The sequence below is a fragment of the Panthera pardus genome, unplaced genomic scaffold (genome assembly GCF_024362965.1).
Source record: "Panthera pardus isolate Hobbes unplaced genomic scaffold, ASM2436296v1 HiC_scaffold_13, whole genome shotgun sequence".
NCBI classification, from domain to species: domain Eukaryota; kingdom Metazoa; phylum Chordata; class Mammalia; order Carnivora; family Felidae; genus Panthera; species Panthera pardus.
Window position 1 is genome coordinate 143,181,464 of NW_026526688.1, and position 20,907 is coordinate 143,202,370.

The 20,907-nt window shown below is 40.9% G+C and overlaps 1 protein-coding gene across 2 annotated transcripts in view; it reads right to left on the bottom strand.

Moving 5' to 3' along the window:
• Positions 1–956: 956 nt before the first annotated feature.
• Positions 957–20,907, bottom strand: part of FAM47E (family with sequence similarity 47 member E) — a 36,685-nt gene continuing 16,734 nt past the window's right edge. Inside the window, exons 6-8 of one of the 2 annotated variants that reach the window (XM_019467094.2) lie at positions 15,313–15,468; positions 4,222–4,299; positions 957–1,364 (exon numbers count right to left, since the gene is read on the bottom strand). In XM_019467094.2, coding sequence (XP_019322639.2) covers positions 1,329–1,364; positions 4,222–4,299; positions 15,313–15,468 — 270 coding nt within the window. In that variant the 3' untranslated portion in view covers positions 957–1,328. Of the gene's footprint in view, positions 1,365–4,083; positions 4,300–15,312; positions 15,469–20,907 lie in introns of those variants that run through there. The other variant, XM_053901473.1, reaches the window with a different exon arrangement.

A 20,907-nucleotide genomic window follows, 5' to 3' on the forward strand; every position in this document is an offset into this window, starting at 1 on the left:
CTGCCCACACCAACACTGATAGATGTACTGAATGTTTATTCACTGCCATGGAATTCTACCCAACACTGGTTCTCACTAAGTAACTAAATTTACAGGAGTGGGCTGAAACTGTGGGGTTCATGCTTCTATCATGTACTCCGTCACCCTAAACTCTGGCTTCACAGAGGGCATGGCAAAGACTCATTTTATGGCACAATTGCTATGTAGTCAGTACAACATACAGATGATTGAGATGAAATCAGGACAGTCCCTAAGGATGAAAGGTCATCACCCAAAAACTTTATATTTGAAGACAGATTCAGTAACTCAGAAAACTTTGGGACTCAATATGCTTTTAATAAATTCCCTTTTTGATTAAATTTTACACAGTGGGTTTCATAGAGAAAGATCTAGAAGGATATGTTCCAATGAGTTAAGAGTGGTTATTGTTGACTCTACAGGAATTAGTCACATTTTCAATATTACTTTTGTTAGTTTACTTTTTCTGATTTTCCTAACAGGAGCATTAACATTTTAAACAAAAAATAATTTTTGGAAAATTAACTTAAAAATCTATATCATTCTGAGAGGCGCCTGGGTGGTTCAATCGGTTAAGCATCCAACTCTAGACTTTTGCTCAAGTCATAATTTCACAGTTTGTGAGATCAAGCCCCATGCTGGGCTCTGCACTGGCAGTGAAGAGCCTGCTTGGGATTCTCTCCCTCTCCCACTTCCCCTCCTTCATGCATGTGCGCGCGCTCTCTCTCTCTCTCTCAAAATAAATAAATAAACATTTTTAAATTAAAAAATAGAAATATATATCATCTTGAGCCACCATTAAACTTTATGACTTATGACATTTATTATCAAGACTAACATGTCTTAGTCTTTAGTTCAAAATTAAAGAAAATAATATTCTAAAGAAAGAATAAAGGAGGTGTTCACTCAAAACCAAGGAAAATAATACTATTGGAAAATGCAATAGAGTAATTCTGCTTTTATTATGGTTTTATACGTTTTTTACAAATAGCTGATATAACTATGTTATATTGACAATGCCACAAAAATATGAGAAGACTATATGTGAATATTGATCTCACAGTTGATATGATACATAAGATACTGATTAACAGAAGCAGAGAGCCATTGTGAAATGTTTGTATTAGGTATGAAATTATGAACGTTGCCAAGTCAAAGTTGTACAACCACGGAACACTCATAAATTGTATTTAAGGTTTAAAAATGAGGTAGAGAAATAGCCAAGTATGTAGTAAATAAAATTGGTCTAATCATCCTCCCAAGATTCTTCTATGCTTGAGTTATTTTATAGAAGTCTTATTACACTCACATTAACATTCCTTCCTGATGTACATCTTCTCAAGGAACTTTAAAAAAAAAAAACACAAAAGATGAGTAAACCTTCATTAGATTGGAAAACAAAAATTGTACAGTCCTGCCCACAGCCACTACCATACACAAATTCACAATCTCACACTCGGACCTATATCCTTCTGGTACTCAAAATCTCATGTTGGTAATTGGCCACGAGAGATGTGGGACTTTGGAAGGTAGTTTCACAGCATCAGAAATACCTAGATCTAATTCCCATTTGTTCTCTGCCCGAGTCCAGCCCAGCTCAGCTCAAGCTCAACAAAGCCTTGTGCTGCTCATCCCTTCTATTAAAAACCCGGGACCCATCTGTGTAGCAGACAGAATGAAGCCAAGAGTAATGAATAGAGTGGACAATCCAGCAGCAGATGCTGGAATGTGTGTAAAGCACCTATGTTCATGTAACATATGAATGTGTATGTACAATGTACATAGACCTTATGGGAGTAAAAAGGGAATATTTATGTATATATGACATACATATGTGAAATATATGTATGACATATTTATGAAATAGATACAGTAAAATATATTCCCTCCTCTCTTTTAGTTGAAATTATATTGATAAAATAGATGATATGGGATGTAAGAATAAAGGAAGAAGATATATTCCAGGGTTTTGAATGACAGGGGTTCTCAGAGGACTCAGCTGTGGTCAGGGGCATCATCTATCTTTAGTTAATGCAGCTAAAAGAGTATAGTCAACTTTGCCCAAAGTTGAACTAAATATGCATCAACAAAATGAATAGAACCAAAAGGGGACAGATCAAAATGAAAAAAAAACTTCTGAGTTCTGCCACTAAAAATATTATGACAGAACTGAGTTATTATAACAGCAAACAAGGATTACATATATATATACATATATATACATATTTACATATATATATACATATATATACATATATAAGGATTATATATATATATATATATATAAACAAGGATTATATATAATCTTTGGCAAGAGGAATATATATGTGTGTGTGTATACACACACATCACATTTATATATATATCACATAATTATCATATATATATCACATAATTATACTTGTGCTTAAGTGCATTTATATATGTTATAAAATCTATAATATGTGCAATCATGTTATCATATAAAATATTATCAACATATTGTATATTTCACACATGTAAGTATGCAAATGTACATTTATGTGACCCTCACATACAGATTAGGCAGTTATAAGTACATAAATGTATATAAGTATGGTAAATATATCTCACAGGCCTCTTATTGATGCTCAAAGCTAAAGGAGATATTTCATCCAGTTTTTTTTTTAACTTTTATTTATTTTTGAGAGACAGAGAGAGATAGAGCATGAGTGAGAGGGGCAGAGAGAGAGGGAAACACAGAATCTGAAGCAGGCTCCAGGCTCTGAGCTGTCAGCACAGAGCCCAACATGGGGCTCGAACCCACAGACTGTGAGATCAGGACTTGAGCCAAAGTCAGATGCTTAACCGACTGAGCCACCCAGGCACCCCTCATCCCAGTTCTGTAATGGAGTCTTTTCACCCTTCTCTCCTCACACTCTAGACTTCCCCTCACATTTAACTTTGAAACCAGTCTGCATCTGAGTTTTGTCAATATATTTATTTGCCAGTAAGTATAAGCTATTGTTAGTTGTATCATTCATGGGAAAAAAGAAATCCAGTGTCCCATCTCCCAACCTTCTGACCATCTTGGCTGCATGGCTTCCTAAAGACTCATGGGATGTGCACACAGAGGGCCCTGAATAAACACATGACTTAACAGCTATGACTTTGGCAGCATGACTAGCTGTTTTCTTGCTGTGGTGACAGGGCTGGTCTGGACACAGAACTCTGGGCTCTGAGGCCCTTCTGCTAAAAATGGTCCACTCTGCCAACCTCCCACCCCACCCATGTTGCAACTGGCCTTCCAAAGGTGGCCGCTCCAAGTGGGAGGCAGCTGGGGCTAGCTTTACAAGTTAAGAGAGGAGAAACTAGATGAGGGGTGAGAGAAAGTGGGAAAAATACAAAGATATTGGTGGGCCCCTGGGAAGTGAACATTTGTCCTAGTCTGTTTCCACACAAGGCTGACCCACACAGGCTAATTCCTATTGTGAATCTCAGCTCCATTTTGTCCTGACCCGAGCCATAGCTCTCTGTCCTTAGATGTGGAAGTAAAAGACACTCAAAGACTTCCTAGTGACTTCAGAGTGTTTGAGTAACAGAGTTTGCAAGATACATGCCCTGCACATAGACCCCTTCCACTTTGCCCCTGTTAAGGCCAAACTCCAGACAGGTGAGTCGGCAGGAAGACAGAACCTCTGACAGCAGAAACCAAATAGGTAGAATAAAAAAAGCAAAAGCCAAATCCTATCTCTGGGCCTTTGTCTAGGGAAAAGCACGCCCTTCCTTCCAGGAACCTGAGTCCTGGTATGAGAAGTACTAATGACCCTTGAACATTGCTACAGGGGTTGGGGGCACCAACCCCCCACTCAGCTGAAACTTCGTGTATAAGCTTTGACTCCCCAAAGACTTTACCAATAGCTTACTGTTGACCAGAAGCCTTACTGATAACATAAACAGTTGATTAACATAGATTTTGTGTATTATATTTATTATAGACTGTCTTCTTACATTAAAGTAAGCTAAAGAAAAAATGTTATTAAGAAACTCATAAGGAAGAGAAAATATGTTTACAGTAACATACTACATTTATCAAAAAAAAAAAATTCATGTGTAAGTAGACCACAGTTTAAGCCTATGTCGTTCAAGACTCAACCATATTTTGCTTTGGAGAGGGTGCTGACTCTGCCCTATCAACAACCGGGAGCCCCTCAGCAAGCCTTTCTGAAATGACCCTTTACTCACACTCGGCATCCTGTAGCCCCTGCTTAGAATGAAATCCTTAAAGGCAATTGTTCCATGAAGGTCTGCAAGTAACTCCCCCTAAAAGAGGAATCACATGTAAAAAAAAAAAAAAAAAAAAAAAAAGTCAGCTGTCAGAAGCTTGATTTCATTCTTGTCCTAATTAAAAGCATTTAAGCTCTTTATGAAGTACCTTATTTTAAATCACTTCCTCCTCATCTGGGAGTGTATGTGTGGATAATGTTCTCAAATCAGTGAATATAAAGGCTTTCAAAAGATGTCCAACTTTCTCTCCTTTCTCTACCGTTGTATTAAAGATAAGCAATACAGTTTAGCAATTAGACAATTATTAAGTCAAGATGTCTGGAATCTAACCTTTTTGAGATTAATAAGTATGATACTGTGATTTTTATTTTTATCTTTTTTTAATGTTCATTTATTTATTTTGAGAGAGAGAGCACGTGGATAAGCAGCAGAGGGGCAGAGAGAGAGAGAGAGAGAGAGAGAGAGAGAGAGAGAGAGAATCCCAAGCAGTCTCTGTGCTGTTAGCACAGAGACTGATGTGGGGCTCCATCCCACGAACCATGAGATTGTGACCTGAGCTGAAATCAAGAGTTAGACGCTTAACCAACTGAGCCACTCAGGCACAATACTGTGATTTTCTTTTCTTTTTTTTATTATGATTTTTTAAATTTTTTTTTTAAATTTACATCCACATTAGTTAGCATATAGTGCAATAATGATTTCAGAAGTAGATTCCAGTGATCCATCCCTTATGTATAATACCCAATGCTCATCCCAACAAGTGTCTTCTCTAATGCCCTTTACCCATTTGCCCATCCCCCCACCCACAACCCCTCCAGCAACCCTCAGTTTGTTCTCTGTATTTAAGAGTGTCTTATGTTTTGCGTCTCTCCTTGATTTTGTATTATTTTTACTTCCTTTCCCTTTACCTGTTTTGTATCTTAAATTCCTCATATGAGTGAAGTCATATATTTGTATTTCTCTGACTGACTTCGCTTAGCATAATACCCTCAAGTTCTATCCACGTAGTTGCAAATGGCAAGATTTCATTCTTTTTGATAGCTGAGTACTACTCCATTGGACAATATTGTGATTTTTAATAAGAAATATATCTGGTCTTCTTCCCATTCCCGGCACAGAGCTCCTAAAACCATGGCAATTTCCAACTAATAAGAGCCACAAAGATGAAAGGAGAATTTTGTGTTCTTCACAACTAGCCCCTTTTAGTCACAACAGAGTTTATTTTGATGAAGTGATTTTTGGAAAGTCCCTCAATGGCCACAGGATGGGGTCAGGTTGCCAGAGGAAACAACCACGTATTGGAACTTTTGACTCCACCCTGAAATCTCTGGCTGAATTAATCACTGGTGACCAATGATTGAAACAACCATTCCTACTTATGAAAGCCTCCATAAAAACCCAAAAGGATAGGGTTCAGAGAACTTCCAGCCTGGTGAGCATGTGGAGATTTCAGGAGGGTGGTGTGCCTGGCTAGGGCACAGAAGCTCTGCACCCTTTTTCATATACCTCGCTCTGTGCATCTGGCTATTCTTGAGTTATATCCTTTTATAATAAAGCCATAATCTGGTAAGTTGTTTTCCTAAGTTTTCGAGCAGATGATAGAACCTGAGGAGGAGGTGTGGGGGAATCCCAGCTGAATGGTCAGAAGCACAGGTGATAATCTCAATTTGTGATTGTGAGGGCAGTGTTGCGAGACTGAGCCCTTAACCTGTGGGGTCTGATGCAAACTCCAGGTAGAGTGTCGGAAATGAGTTAAGTTGGAGGACACCAGCTGATGTCTGGTGAATCAGAGAATTGCTTGGGGGTGAGGGGGGAAACTGGATACATTTGGTGACCAGAACTGAGAGTAGTAGAGGAAGAAACAGGAGTGTTTTTCCCACAGGACAAATAGCCACAATTTTTAGATGTTAAAAAAGAACAACAGCCCCAACAAGGAGTCACTTCTGTTAAGCCCCACCCAGATTTAACACCTAACCTAACTGCCATTTCAGCCTCTCCCAGGAGTGGGATTTTAAGCCAGTCAGTCTGGAATTTTCTGATGAGCACTAGTGAGGTACTCTGCATAAGGACCCCAGCCCCTCCCTCTAAGGAAGGTGACCTTACCTAAAACAATCCTTTCTTTTCTTTTGCTAATAACTTCCTTATCCTGCCCTATTTCTGCCTATAGAAGCCTTCCATTTTGTGCAAGTCCTTGGAGCACACTTCTGTCTGTTAGATGGGATGCTGCCCAATTCATGGATCACTGAATAAAGGCAATTAGATCTTCAAATTAACTTGGTTGAATTTTTGTTCTCTGACGGTTTGGTGGCAGCAGGGGGACCAAAGGAGACTTCCAGTGGCTTTGGGGAACAACAAGAAACAGACATGGTGCCTGAGAACACTTCATTCTCTTGCTGCTTCTGAGGGCCATTGGTCACTTGGTTTCAGTTCTGAGCTCCGCTCCCTGCATCAAGCTGGTGATCTAACTCGCTTTCCACATTTCCCTTCCACTGGAAAGCCCCGCCCTTGGTTCTATCACCAGATCCATGTTGGGAACTGCTTGGTGGCAGCTATAGTTCCCCATTTGTTTGGGATCAGTCCACAGTCCCTATACTTTCAGGTCTGCTGGTTCAATCCTTTTTCTAATCTCCAGATTCCACACAGGGAACTCTAGTGGTTATGGGTCAGAGTTGGACTGGGTCCAACTTCAAAACCAGACTGGGTCTGATTTGGGATTGGACTGGGTCCAATTTCAGCTGCTCTGGGCCTGACTTGGGCTGGATGGGTCCAGGGGGAGGCCTCAGGTATTAAGTATTAAATAAGGGCTAGTTGCTAATAATAATCTCAGAAGCTGAGCGGAAAAGATTGGTGGGGTGGGGTTGAGCATTTAAAGGTTGTTACAGTGCTTGCCACTTTAAGAGGACTTCTGTGATAGGCAATCTGAGTATCAATTTAGCTCCAAGAAACCCAAAGACCTGCTAGCTAAAAGAAATGGGATCCTTTGGATCCTCTGGATATAGAGATCCACCTCCCCACATGCTTGTCTATTTTAATGTCTGAGAACTATGGTCCCAGAGACTGCAGATATCTAGCAAAATGGCAAAATTTTACTAAAAATAACCTAGAGTAACAATGGCCATTATGGGGAACATTCCAATTAGACAAGATCACTTATTTTGAAAATGCTCTTGAGAGGGGTGCCTGGGTGGGTCAGTTGGTTAAGCATCCAACTCTTGATTTCGGCTCAGGTCATGATCTCATGACCCTGAGATCAAGCCCTGCTGCATCAGGCTCTGTACTTACAGTATGGGGCCTGCTTGGGATTTTCTTTCTCCCTCTCCCTCTGCCCCTCCCCCATTCATGCTCTCCCTCCCTCCCTCTCTCTCTCTCAAAATAAATAAACATTTTTTAAAAAGGGAAAAAAGCACCTGAGGGCAAGAGGGTCTAAGTTGAACACACAGAATGGGATGCTTACTTTAGTTGGTATGCAGACGTCTCCACAAGGTTTGAAGATTCCAAAATAGCCTCATTAAAAGACTTGGTTACAAAAAGCCAGTGAAAAATTAAAGACACTAGAGGTACAGAAAACAAAAGACCACAGGACTGATGTAACTCCTACTGCTCCCCCATCCTTTTTCACCTGACAACTCATGTTTTACTAATCCTCTGTCTGAACATCCTTTCCACTCTTAAGAGACTATTGGACAGTTACCAGTTACCTTTTAAAATAAAACTACCTGGGGGGGGGGGGGCCTGAGTGGCTCAGTCAGTTAAGGGACCAACTCTTGATCTCGGCTCAGGTCATGATTTCACAGGTGGAGCCCCACATCAGGCTCCACAATGACAGCTCAGAGCCTGCTTGGGATTCTCTCTCTCCCTCTCTCTCTGCCCCTCTCCTGCACATTCTCTCCGGCTGTCTGGCTCTCTATATCTCTCTAAGTAAATAATACACTTTAAAAAATAAATAAAATTAAAATAAAATAAAACTACCAAGGTTGCAAACGAATTTCTCAGTTATCTTTTATCTCTTGGTCAACGACTGAACATTTAATGGCTGTAATTAAATAAATTCCTAAATCTAGGGAGGAAGCCTGAAAGTTTTTTGAAGAATCTGAGTCCTTATCAGTGCCTATGACACCAAGATGCCAGGTCTTTATCAGCATGTAAACATGTGAAGCCCAAAAATGGATGCAGTCAGCAAGACAGCAAAACCCCATGGATGATATTCAAGCTCTTTGGTCTTCAACATCTCAGGGATTAGAAAAAGCTCACAAAATAGCAGCTGAGCTGTTACACATTCCTAGGTATAACTAAGCCTCTCCCTAAATCACCTCAATAACCATTAAAGCCTGAGGCGTCAAACCCATAGAAGACCTAATTGCTCAGGGTTAATCATTCCCTGTACCAGTTCCTGCAACAGCTGCCCAGTCTTGCAAGTCTAGAAACCTAATGGACTGGGATATTGATTTTTTTCCAGGATTTGAGACCTATTAATAAGACATTTATTCCCCATCTCCCAGTCATTCCAAACCTGAACACCCCTTCATCACAAGTTCTACCAGACTCAAAATGGTCCACTATCGTGGACCTCTGTTTAGCCTTTTTCAACATCCTTGGAGACCCCAGTAACCAGTATCTATTTGCCTTACTTGGAACTATCAACACTATACCTGGACAATCATGCCTCAAGAGTTCACTGAGGCTCTCTCTCACCTCTCTAGAGCACTTCACCCAGGGTTAAGCACACTCCAGTTCCAAGGGAAATCAACCCTTTTACAATATATAGAAGACCTCTTGCTATGCTCAGCTACTAAAGAGGAATCCATAAAAGATTCCATTTATTTGCTACAGCAGTTAGCTGAAAAGAGACACAAAGTCTCTAAGAAAAAATTATAATTATCTCTAGACATTGTTCATTACCTGGGTCATTATCTAAGCCCTGGAGGAATTCAGCTGTCTCCCAAAAGAATTAAGTTGATCCAGGAATTTCTGTCAACTAGGTGACAGGTTTGTGGATTACTAGGCTTGGCTCGCTACTGCAGCCTATGGACTCCTAAATTTTCTCTATTAGCTATCCAACTCTAGGAACTGACTAAAATTTCAGTCCCTGAACACTTTCCTTGGGAAGACAAACAGGAACAGACTTTTAGGAGACTAAAGCAAGAGCCTTAAGAACTGCCTGCCCTGGGGCCACCTAACTATACAAAACCTTTCACCTTATTTGTGCAGGAAAGGGATAATCAAGCCCTGGGAATGCTCACACAAGAGCTTGGTAATAAACGTAGACCTATTGCCTCGTACAGTACACAACCTGATTGAATTGCTCATGCCTATGTAGCCATCTTAAGGCTACAGTCACAGTTGCAAAGCAAGTATAACCCTCATCAGATCTGACCCTAGGAAATGATGTTTCCTTGCAAACTTCACCCACTGTCCAAAGTCTACTTAACTCAGAATTGACAACATTTCTTGCAAGTAGACTAACTTCCTATGAGATCCTTCTGCTTTCACCAATCTGTGTCTTAAACTTTGCAACACCTTTAGGGCGCCTGGGTGACTCAGTTGGTTAAGCATCCAACTCTTAATTTTGGCTCAGATAGTGATCTCACAGTTCATGGGATCAAGCTCCACGTCAGGCTCTGTGCTATCAACACAGAGCTTGGGATTATCCCTTTTTCTCTTCCCCTTCCCCACTTGCACTTTCTCTCTCAAAATAAATAAATAAACTTAAAAAAAAAACTATTAAACTTTGCAACACCCTTAATCCTGCTATGTTACTACCTCTATCTGAAGGAGGCAAATCCATGACTACAGGGTACTAATGTCCCATTTTGTGATACCATGTCCTTATGGATGAGATACTCCTTTACTCCTGATCTAACCTTTGTGATGGGTCATACTGTAGAAATGAAAAAAATGGATTTCTAGGCTGGCTGTGCTGTTACTACCGAACATGACCTACTCGAAAGAGGAAATATTTCATAAGCTACATCCATGCAACAAGCAGAGCTCCACGCCCTTTCCAGAGCATGCCAATTATCAGAAGGACAAACTTAAAATACTGATAGCCAGTATGCCTTGGGGGTCGTCCATGATTCAGGCATATTACAGAAAAAAAGGGGCTTTCTTATGTCCTCTGGGACTCAGTCAAAAATGGACAAGTAAATGATCTTCTTACTGCTATCCTCTCACCTCCTGAAATTGCTGTCATCAAAATTGAGGCTCATACTGAAAGACTGAACCTGAGTGTCAGGCAAATGCCCCAGCTGACTTTCATGCAAAGGCAACAGCAAAAAAATCTATAAATATTGTGGCACATATGGATGAAATCCATTCTGCTTCTGCAAAAAAAAAAAAAAAAAAAACGACCCCTCATTGCCAGATTTTGCCATCCTAATGTCCTTGTAACATGGCAATAGTCTGCTCCGGAGTCAGAAATTAAGATGGGTAAGCAAGGGCTGTAAATTAAATGAACAATTGGGGCCACAGGAAAACCAAGACAGCTGCTTGGCTCTTCCTGGATCCCTGACAAACCCCACTTTTTGGTTTTTGCATTACTAAACCCACCACTGGGCATTTAAGATGAACTCAAATTATGAATTGACATTGGGGGAGAGACTTCTATAAAATTGCAAAAAGAGTCTGCAGCAATCTGACCTGCCAAGTCCATAATCCTAGAAAAACTATTTTTGTCTTCAAAGACCTCAGACCTCCTCCCTCTGGACCCTTTGAACAGCTGCAGCTGGACTTCATTAAACTGCCACTTCATGTGGGTTTCAGTATGTTTTTGTCACTGCACTTGTGTGTTGTAGATTCCTTGAAGCCTTCCCCTGCTGCAAGCGTGATGCCCTCACAGTACAAAGACACTGTCAGAGAATTTGTTTCCCATTGGGGGATAGCTTCCACAATCTCCAGTGATCAAGTACCCATTGCCAAGTACCCATTTGACTTGACATATCATGTGAGGCTTAATGAAAACCTTGCTGACTTTTTGGAATTATCATTGTCTTTATCACCCTGACTCATCAGGCAAGGTTGGGAGAACTAATGGGATCCCCAAACTTAAAATTTCTAAACTGGCTGAAATCACTGGGCTCCCCTGGCTGACGGTATTGCCTTTGGTCTTCCTGACTGTTTGCAGCACCCCCTTTGGGAAACATAAACTCACTCCTCAGGATCTGGTCACCAGCAGACCAATGTCTTATACAACCTTCGGCTGATCCCTTGTTGTCTCATGCTAGTATGACCAGCTACTGTCTTTACTGTCTGATGCTTAAGCCTATCATCAACAGATTAAAGAAGACTTCCCTGATCCCAATTCAAGGGATCCTGTTGGTCAGTCTAGAGCCTGGTGATTGGGTACTCTAGAAGCATCATCAGAGGAAGACAACCCTTGAGCCCCATTAGAAGGGATCTTACCAAGTACTCCAGACCACTGACACTACTACAAAACTAGAGGGCATTGAGCCCTGGACACACATCTCACAGCTAAAGGAACCTCCACTTGAAATCTGGTCCTGTACAGATGCTGGAGACCTTCGAATCACATTGATGAGAAAGAGAAGTATCTGGCACCAAAGTAGACTGCTTCTACCCAAAACACTGGGTAGTCAACATTTCATAATTTGACTAAACATGAAACCCCTTCTTCTTCTATTTCTTTTCATTACTCTAACATTGGCCAGGAAAGATAATTCTATCATCTGTCTCTCCCAGTCCATTGTTAAGGGAGGCAAACTTTCAGATTTGTCAAACTGGATTTGTCATCATGCAAGAGACAAGAGACCCACTGGTCCTCCCTGTGACTAATTTCTCTTATATTCCCAATGTCACCACAAACTACAGTCGACCCCTGCTCAGAAGTAGACACATTTATCTATGTGAATCTTCATACATTTGCACCCCCACATTCCCATGATTATCAAGATCAGATCTGCCCCCACTCACCAAGAGATCTCAGCAGCAGCATCCATCTTTGTAAGGCACTTAGGATGACTTTTTATTTCAGGCTAGGTGATTCTCTTCCCATATGCACTAAAAACCTGACTGACCTCTGGTTTAGGAACAAATACAAATCAGACTATGACCAGAGACTTCTCCTTAACTCTTGGGGACATTGCAGATTCCATTGCTAAGACACGAGCTGCCCAGGAAAGATCCTAGACTCTCTGGCCAAAGTCGTTCTTGATAACAGGATTAGCTTTTAGCTGAGCCAGGAGGTGTCTGTGCTGTGGCCAACACCACATGCTGTACCTGGATTAACACTTCTTGGGAAGCTGAAACTCAGTTACATAACATCACCGAGCAAGCCACTTGGCTTCAAAGGGTGACTCTTACTGCTGGGTCGTTCTCCGTTCTCCGATTAGTTGGGTCTCAGGAACCATGGCTCCAAAGAGCACTCCAAACAGTGGGAATTAGCCTGCTTAGAATTTTCATAACAATCCCCCTGGTGTGTTCCAGTCTCTCAAAAACTCCAAATGCATGTTTATAGCTGCTAATCACCAAGCAAATGATCTCCTTAAGGCTGGAACATCCAAAAAGGGACAAAGAGAATGACTAACTAAAAAATTGTGAGCCTGAAGTCATGACCTGTAAATGCCACAGAGATTCATGAAAAAAACAGGATCCACAAAAGCTTTGAGAACTACAGAGCACTAGCTGAGATTGGCACTAATACCTTATATTTTGATCACACCTCTCAGTTCAGCTGACAGTTTCATGAAAAGGAAGGGCATTGTTAAAAAGAAACAAATGGAGGGGTGTCTTGGTGGCTCAAACGTCCCACTCTTGATCTTGGCTCAGGTCACGATCTCACCATTTGTGAGACTGAGCCCTGCTTTGGGCTCTGCACTGACAGAGTGTGGGATTCTCTCTCTCCCTCTCTCCCTGCCCCTCCCCTCCCTGCTCACTTGTGCTCTCTCTCTCTCTCTCTCCCTCTCAAAATAAATAAATAAACTTAAAAAGAAAAAGAAGCAAACGGAGTCACTTACGTTAAGTGCCACCAAGATTTAATACCTAATCTAATTGCAGTTTCAGCTCCCCCAGGAGTGGAATTTTAAACCCATTAGTCTGGAATTTCCAGATCAGCACTAGTGATGTACTCTGCATAGGACCCCGTGCTTCCACCTTAGAAAGGAGACCTTGCCGGAGCAATCTTTTCTTTTGCTGATAATTTCCTTGACCCAGCCCATTTCTGCCTATAAAAGCCTTCCATTTTATACAGCTCTTTGGAGCACCCTTCTATTTGTTAGGTGGGATGCTGCCCAATTCACAAGTCATTGACTAGAGCCAATCACACCTGTAAATTCACTTGATTGACTTAAACTTCAAAGGGCATGATAATCAGAAAAGATTGGATGCAGTCCCAACATCTTTGGGGCATTCACATATCTTTTTGGTTTTACCTTTCATTTATTTGAATTTGAAAATTGGATGGATAAGTTTATGTCATTGTAATTCAGTTCTTTAAAACCATTTCACCTTCCAAAGGAACTCTGTCAAGAACATACCAAAGTCATGTGTTCCCAGCAAGATAGCCAAGTCCTCATAGTGACTGTCCCCTCCCAACATCCTGTCACTCCTGTGTCTTGTGAATTGGGATGCTATAGTCAAGTGGCACCAACTAAAGTTAACAGGGAAATTCAATCTTCAGGAAGTACAAAAGTGTGATTTATAAACATCATTAGAGAACTATCCCGTTGTTTTGACTCCTCCCTATGTCTAAGCTGCCTGGTAAACAATCTTTTACTGTAATATATAACTGAGTTTCCAAAATTTAAACATTACTTCTTTTTCATAAACTGACTGTCACCGTTGTGGCAAACATCTTTACTCGTGTTCACCATCAAAATAGAATAATTTTGCAAAATTCCTTACGCCTTTAAGAATTAGTCTTTAAGAACATATTTCTAAAAAGAGAACTTATAGACACCTTAAAACAAAAGTTTTGCATCTATTTTTGTTTTGCAATATTTGATTCATTGAGAATTATTCATTTATTCATTATTCATGTTTTGTTATTGTTTAAAGTGCAACTGAAATAGTTTTGTGTTATGTATTAAATTCACATGAACTTAGATACTTTGCTCAAAGACCATATGCCAAGAAATTCTACTGAACATTATTTACATTACTTTTTGGCTTCTGTAAGCATCTTGTGCTCATAAATTTGTGTCATGCCTTACATCTGAAAAATAAGAATTTCATATACACTACTAGAAAAGATAAAAGTGACCATCCTTCCTGCCTCAGCTTTCCAATCTAAAGGAAGCAATCGGTGAGTGATTACTGAATGAATGAGTCAGCACATCTGTATGGCATTTTGTTTTGAAGTGTTTTCACATCATTATCTGGGGAAAGTTTTGGACCTGTCGTAAAAGAGAAGGGGTCACAAATATTCTTATCAGAGTTCTATTCAGGTGTCATGTCACTATTTCCAAATTTCCAGGACTACAATGAGTATCTTCTGTCTGTGAGGCATGTACACAAGGCTGGGCAGGCACAGAGTTTATTTGCAGTAAAATTAGAGCACATACTTGTTATGTGTGTCTGTTGCTTTGCAGTATCAATTGGTGCTTATTAACCTTTACCCCTTTTCTCCTAGACAGGTGCTGCAACTCTGGGAATTGCATAAAGAAGCTTCCTCAATGCAGTTTTGAACTCTTTAACAGGCACCCACTGCTGACATAAAAACCAGTTTCACATGTATTTACTCAAAGAGAACCCATGACGTTATATCCACTCTGAGTACTGGGGTGGTCCTACCAGGTCACACCACCCTCTGAACAGCCAATTTATCCATAGAATCCATTGTTCCAAGAATGCTAGGTATATGATGAATGGTTGCCCCATCTTTTGAGACATTGTGTCTACCATAAAGCCAGGAGATTTCAAGTCTTACTTACTACACATATAATGTGTATATGTGTAACCTCATAGAATGGCTTGGCTTTCTCATTGCCGAGTTCAATACGCAAGCAGTAAGACCTTCTGGAACCTCTGTTCCACCCAGAACTCTAACTTCACCATGAGATGGCAATCGGATGATCAAATCTCAGCACATACACGTACCCGTTCCTGCAGCTCCTTTTTAAAATTCTCATCTTGAGCTTTACATGAGACCATAGGGTCAACCAAAGGTTCATCTGCTCTTTGCTTTTTCCACAACTTGGTGTTCAGGTACCAGGCTCCATACTTCATCTTCACATACTTTGGTTTATAAGAATTCTACAGAAAATAACATAATTCCCAACTTCATTAGGTTTTTTTATGTTTGTCACTTCAATAAGTCTAAGATTTAGCTTATGAAAGCAGAAGGATTTTTTTAAGTTTATTTAGTTTGAGAGAGAAAGAGCGGGGGTGGGGGGTGGAGGCAAAAAGAGGGAGAGAGAGAATCCCAAGCAGGTTCCTTGCTGTCAGCACAAAGCCTGACATGGGGCTCAATCTCATAAATCATGAGATCATGACCTGAGAAGAAATCAAGAATCAGACGCTTAATGGACTGAGCCACTCAGGTGCCCTGAAAGCAGTAGCATTTATATTTAGCTTATGATTGATCCTTGCTTTATTTTTTTTACAGAAACTTTATGAAGTTTCTGTATGCTTTGACTTACAAAGGTATCATGAAAGTTTCATAATTGAGAAAATAATGTAATGGTTAAGCATGGCCTTTGCATTTAGACAAACCCGGGTTTAAATCCAGCCTCCCCTACTTAGTAGCTATGAGTCTGTGGGCAAATTAGTTAATTCTCCATCTGCAGAATGGAGACAATAGTATCCATCCATAGGGTTGTAGGAAACATTAAAGGAGAAAGTTATGTAAAGCAGCTAGAAATCATATAAAAATCACATATTTCACTGAAGGGGTAATGACCTTAAACAATACTTAGTCAACCAAAATAATGAGTTATAGACTTACTATGCGCCCAGCACCATGCTTAACCTTATAAATGCTATACTACTTTTCATCAAAATGCTATCCAACAACAGCAACAACAATAACAAAATTGCTAACACCAATCTCTTGCCTCTGATTGGAAGAGAGAAAGAGAAGGGAGAATAGATGTCATTCCTTTCTTTCTCCCTTTCCTCAGTAGTGCAGGAAGGATGTAAAGAGATCTGTTGGATCATAGCCTGACAGTGTAGATGTAATACCCACAATGTCTCATAACAAAAAGGGGTTTAACTCTTGAGCAAGGCAAATATGAAACCACCAAGATTCTGCTCCTCTCTATTCTCACATTTAAACCTGAGGCACAGGGGCGCCTGGGTGGCTCAGTCGGTTAAGCATCCAACTTCAGCTCAGGTCATGATCTCGCGGTCTGTGAGTTCAAGCCCCGCGTCAGGCTCTGTGCTGACAGCTCAGAGCCTGGAGCCTGCTTCGGATTCTGTGTCTCCCTCTCTGCCCCTCCTCTGCTCATACTCTGCCTCTCTCTCTCTCTCTCTCTCTCTCAAAAATAAATAAACATTTTTTAAAAATGTAAAAAACCTGAGGCACAATGTGTGGGTCATTCTAGTGTCAGGTCAGATCGTCTTTCTGAAGCAGAGAGGACGGGACAGTGCAGAGGGAGGGGAAATCCCTTCTCAGAGCTGGATTCAGCACTTTGATCCCTCCGTTTCAAGCATACTGTTGAAAAATTGCAACCACCTCACAACACTCCTTGTCTCCCTTCCCTGTGTCATTTCTCTTCACAGTACAGATCATCATTTCATATGCTATATATTCTTCTCATTGCTTGTCTCACCTCTCATCTTTCAAAATGTAAGCCTCAGAGATTCTTCGCAGATACAACCCCCTGGGCATCTAGAGCAATACTTATGACATAATAGGTGCTCAACAAATATTTGTGTTTTTTTTAATTTTTTTAACGTTTATTTATTTTTTGAGAGACAGAGACAGAGCATGAGCTGGGGAGGAGACAGAGATGGGGGGAGGGGGGAGCGGGGAGTCACAGATTCTGAAGCAGGCTCCAGGCTCCGAGCTGTCAGCACAGAGCCTGACCTGGGGCTTGAATTCATGATCCACGAGATCATGACCTTAGCTAAAGTCAGACGCCTGACTGAGCCACCCAGGCACCCCATTATTTGTTGAATGAAAATTGGGTTGCTCAAGTTTGGCATCATTGACACTTTGAGCTGGATAGTCCTTTGTTGGGGGGTTGGGGAGGGGGCTGTCCTGTGCATTGTAGGAACTTCAGCAGCCTCTCTGACCTCTCCTCACTAGATGCCAGTAGCACTGCCTCCCCCAAATTGTGACAACGAAAAATATCATCTGCAGACATGGCCAAATAACCCCAGGTGGGAAGGGGGGCAAAATCACCCTCAACTGAGAATCACTGAATAAACGGAAGGCAGGAAGGAGAGAGAAGAAAAACATTAAAAGGAGGGGATGAAATCTATAGTACAGATATGAGTTCTGAAATATGTTATGCTGTTGGGTGACTGGTAATCATTCAAGACTCAGCACAAACGTGATTTCTTCTGGGAGGCTTTAACTGAATCCCGCCCTCAGCCCGTGCTTGGTGGAATTGATTACTTCTTCCCATGTCTTCTATGAACCATGACCACATGCCATGACAGTTCATCATTTGCCTGTTGACCCAACTAAGCTGTAAGCTCCTTAAGTGCAGGAAACAGGCCTTCATGTCAGCTTCGTTTGTCCCCAGCACTTCTCGGCACACGGCAGTGGATACTCAGAAATGTTTGTTGAAGGACTATACAGACAGATGGGTGGATTAACATCCAGGGGAAAGGGAGATGCGGAATAGAGGCACAGACTGCTGTGAGAGATCAGAAGTAAGAATAAAGTAATGTCAACCTGAAAAATCTCCAGAGAAAATCTGGCATATGACCTGTGTCTAAAGGAAGATATAAGAAAGTGGACGTGAAAGAGGGGCACTTCAGACAGAGAATACTGTGAGCAAAAGTAAGGTAGTGGGAAAGCTCAGAGTTTTAAAGACCAAAGAGGAGTGTAACAGGCCTGAGAGTATGTGGGGTAAAAAACAAAAACAAAAACAAAAACAAAAACATGGGAATTTCCACTTCTGGGAGAGGGACCAGATTTACCCCTCTACGTGCAACTACTGGAAAACAGGAATAAATATAAATATGAATATAAATGTAAAAGCTTATAAGACACTAGACATCAAAGAGCAAGGGCAGGGATCCCTGACAGACAAGAAACAAACAAGGTAAGTCCCACAATTGTCCCAGCTCACTGTGTTGAGCGACTTTCCAGGCCACTGCACAGACAGACGCTCAGAGTTGAGAAGACAGAATTGAGTCCAGACCAAGGCAGTTACATTTTGCAGCAGAGGAACAGAATGTGAGAACTGCATAGAGAGAGAACTCCAGAGGTTTGTAGAGGGTCTCCCTCAGCACATGTAGGGGAGGAAACGACCTGAGCACAGGGACAGAACCAACCAAAAGGATTAGAAGAAACAGTGCCCGGCATGTACATAGAGCCAGGGACCGTTCCCTGGCCTGTTCCCTTCTGAGAAACCTAAAGATTCACAGGACGCTGGGTAGAAGAGACTGAAGGGTCTTCCCGCAATTGTAGAGAATTAGCTACGGACTGAACATCACTTCAACCCTTCCTAACAAAATTTAAAAGCCAAGACCCAAAAGGATCAAACTTTTCCAAATAACTTTAACCACATCCCAGAGCAAAACTCAAGTTTATAATAAAAATACCCTGCCCAAATAAGGTAAAATCCACAATGTCTGGCATCTACTAAAAAATCACCAGGCATACAGAGAGGCAAGAAAACATGATCCACAACGAAGAAATAAATCAATTCATGGCAACTCACATAGAACGATGCAGATGTTAGAAGTGGCAGACAAGATCAAAAACAGTTATTATAACTGCATTCCTCATGTGTAAGATTAAGGAGAGACATGGAAATGGTTTTTTAAACACTCAAGTCAAATTTCTTGAAATGAAAATTATAATGTATGAGATGAAAAACACACTAGACAGGATCAGTGGCTGATTAGACATTGCAGAAAGAACAGATTAGAACATTTAAAGACAGCAGTAGCAACAGAGAAAAAGAAGAATCAAAACTGAACAGAAAAAGAAAAGCTTCACAGAGCAGCTGAGTTGGGAGACCACTCCATGCAGCCTAATTACACGTAATTGGAGTCTTTGGAGGGGGCAGGGGAGGGGCTGAGACAAAAAAATGTTTGAAGGAATAATGGTCAAGATGTCTCCAAATTTGATGAAAACTATAAACCCATGGATCAAAGAGGTCAACAAACCCCAAGCACAAGAAATATATACCAAGGTGTATATAATAATCACATCACCCACCACCAGTGGCAGAGAACATCTTTAAAGTCGCCACAGAACACACATCCAGAAAGACAAAGACAAGGAGGGCATCAGGTTTCTCACCAGAAACAATACAACCAAGACAGCAGAACACCATCTTTAAGGTACCAAAAAAAAAATAAAAATAAAAAACTGTGAACCGAGCATTCTATACCCACAAAAACATCTTTCAGAAGGAAGGCAGAATAAGGATATTTTCAGACATACAAAAGCTGAAGGATTCAATCACCAGCAGATCGACACTGGAAGCAGTGTTAAAGGAGGCCCTCCAGGCGGAAGGAAAGTGATACCATATAGAAACGTATTTGAACTTTTACATAGTGACCCTCTGTCTGCCAGTCAAAAGTTCAATTTTGGCAATAACCACCACGGTTTATAGAGCCGTGGTTGTGCAACTATTGTACATACAGGGAATTGAGCAATTTGATTCAGCACAGATTCAGGACAAGCTGTGGTTCAGACCTCAGGTGTGATGGACATGATTTGCCTGTCCGCATCACTTTGCATTTTACCTTTTAGAAAGATGAGGTTGGGGTGGGGGGGGGGGGTGCCTGGGTGGCGCAGTTGGTTAAGTGTCCAGCTCTTGGTTCTGGCTCAGGTCATGATCTCATGGTTCATGAGTTCAAGCTCCTCATCTGACTCCACACTGTCAGTGCTTAGGACTGCTTAGGATTCTCTCTCTCTCTCTCTCTCTCTCTCTCTCTCTGCCCCTCTCCTGTTTGTGCTCATGCTCTCTCTCTCTCTCTCCCTTTCTCTCTCTCTCTCTCAAAAAAAAAAAAAATAGAAATATGAGGGGGAAATGGGAAATTTAAAGTGCTGATATTAGTGCTGGAATGCATAGTTTTCATAAACTTTATACAACAGAACCAAGGATGGAAAACATCACCTTTGTAAAAACAGATCAGCTGACTGTATTCAAATATAAAGGACAAAGTTAATATGTTTATACGTTAGAAATATAGCTTCAAAGATTACATGTAAAAGACAGCGGGAAATTGGAGATAATATATTCTTTTTCACTTTCAGAGAAAGGAGCTTCTCCACTCTCACCACCACCCCCACCACCACTTAGGTACTTAAATCTATTGTTGCACTGATACAATTTGATACGTGTGTATATGTATTTGCAGCTGTACATTGTGTAGAAAACTAGAAAAGAACTTGAGTCCATACTTCTTCCCTTAGGAACACAGAATGTTTTTTCTCCTCTGTTTCCTTCTATCTTCTCGGGCAAGAGGTATTGAAGAACTGAGCCATTTGTTAAAAATTAGGCAAACATATGGTCAAGAGTAATGGTTTGTGGTCATTAAGACTCTCCCCAAAATTCAAGA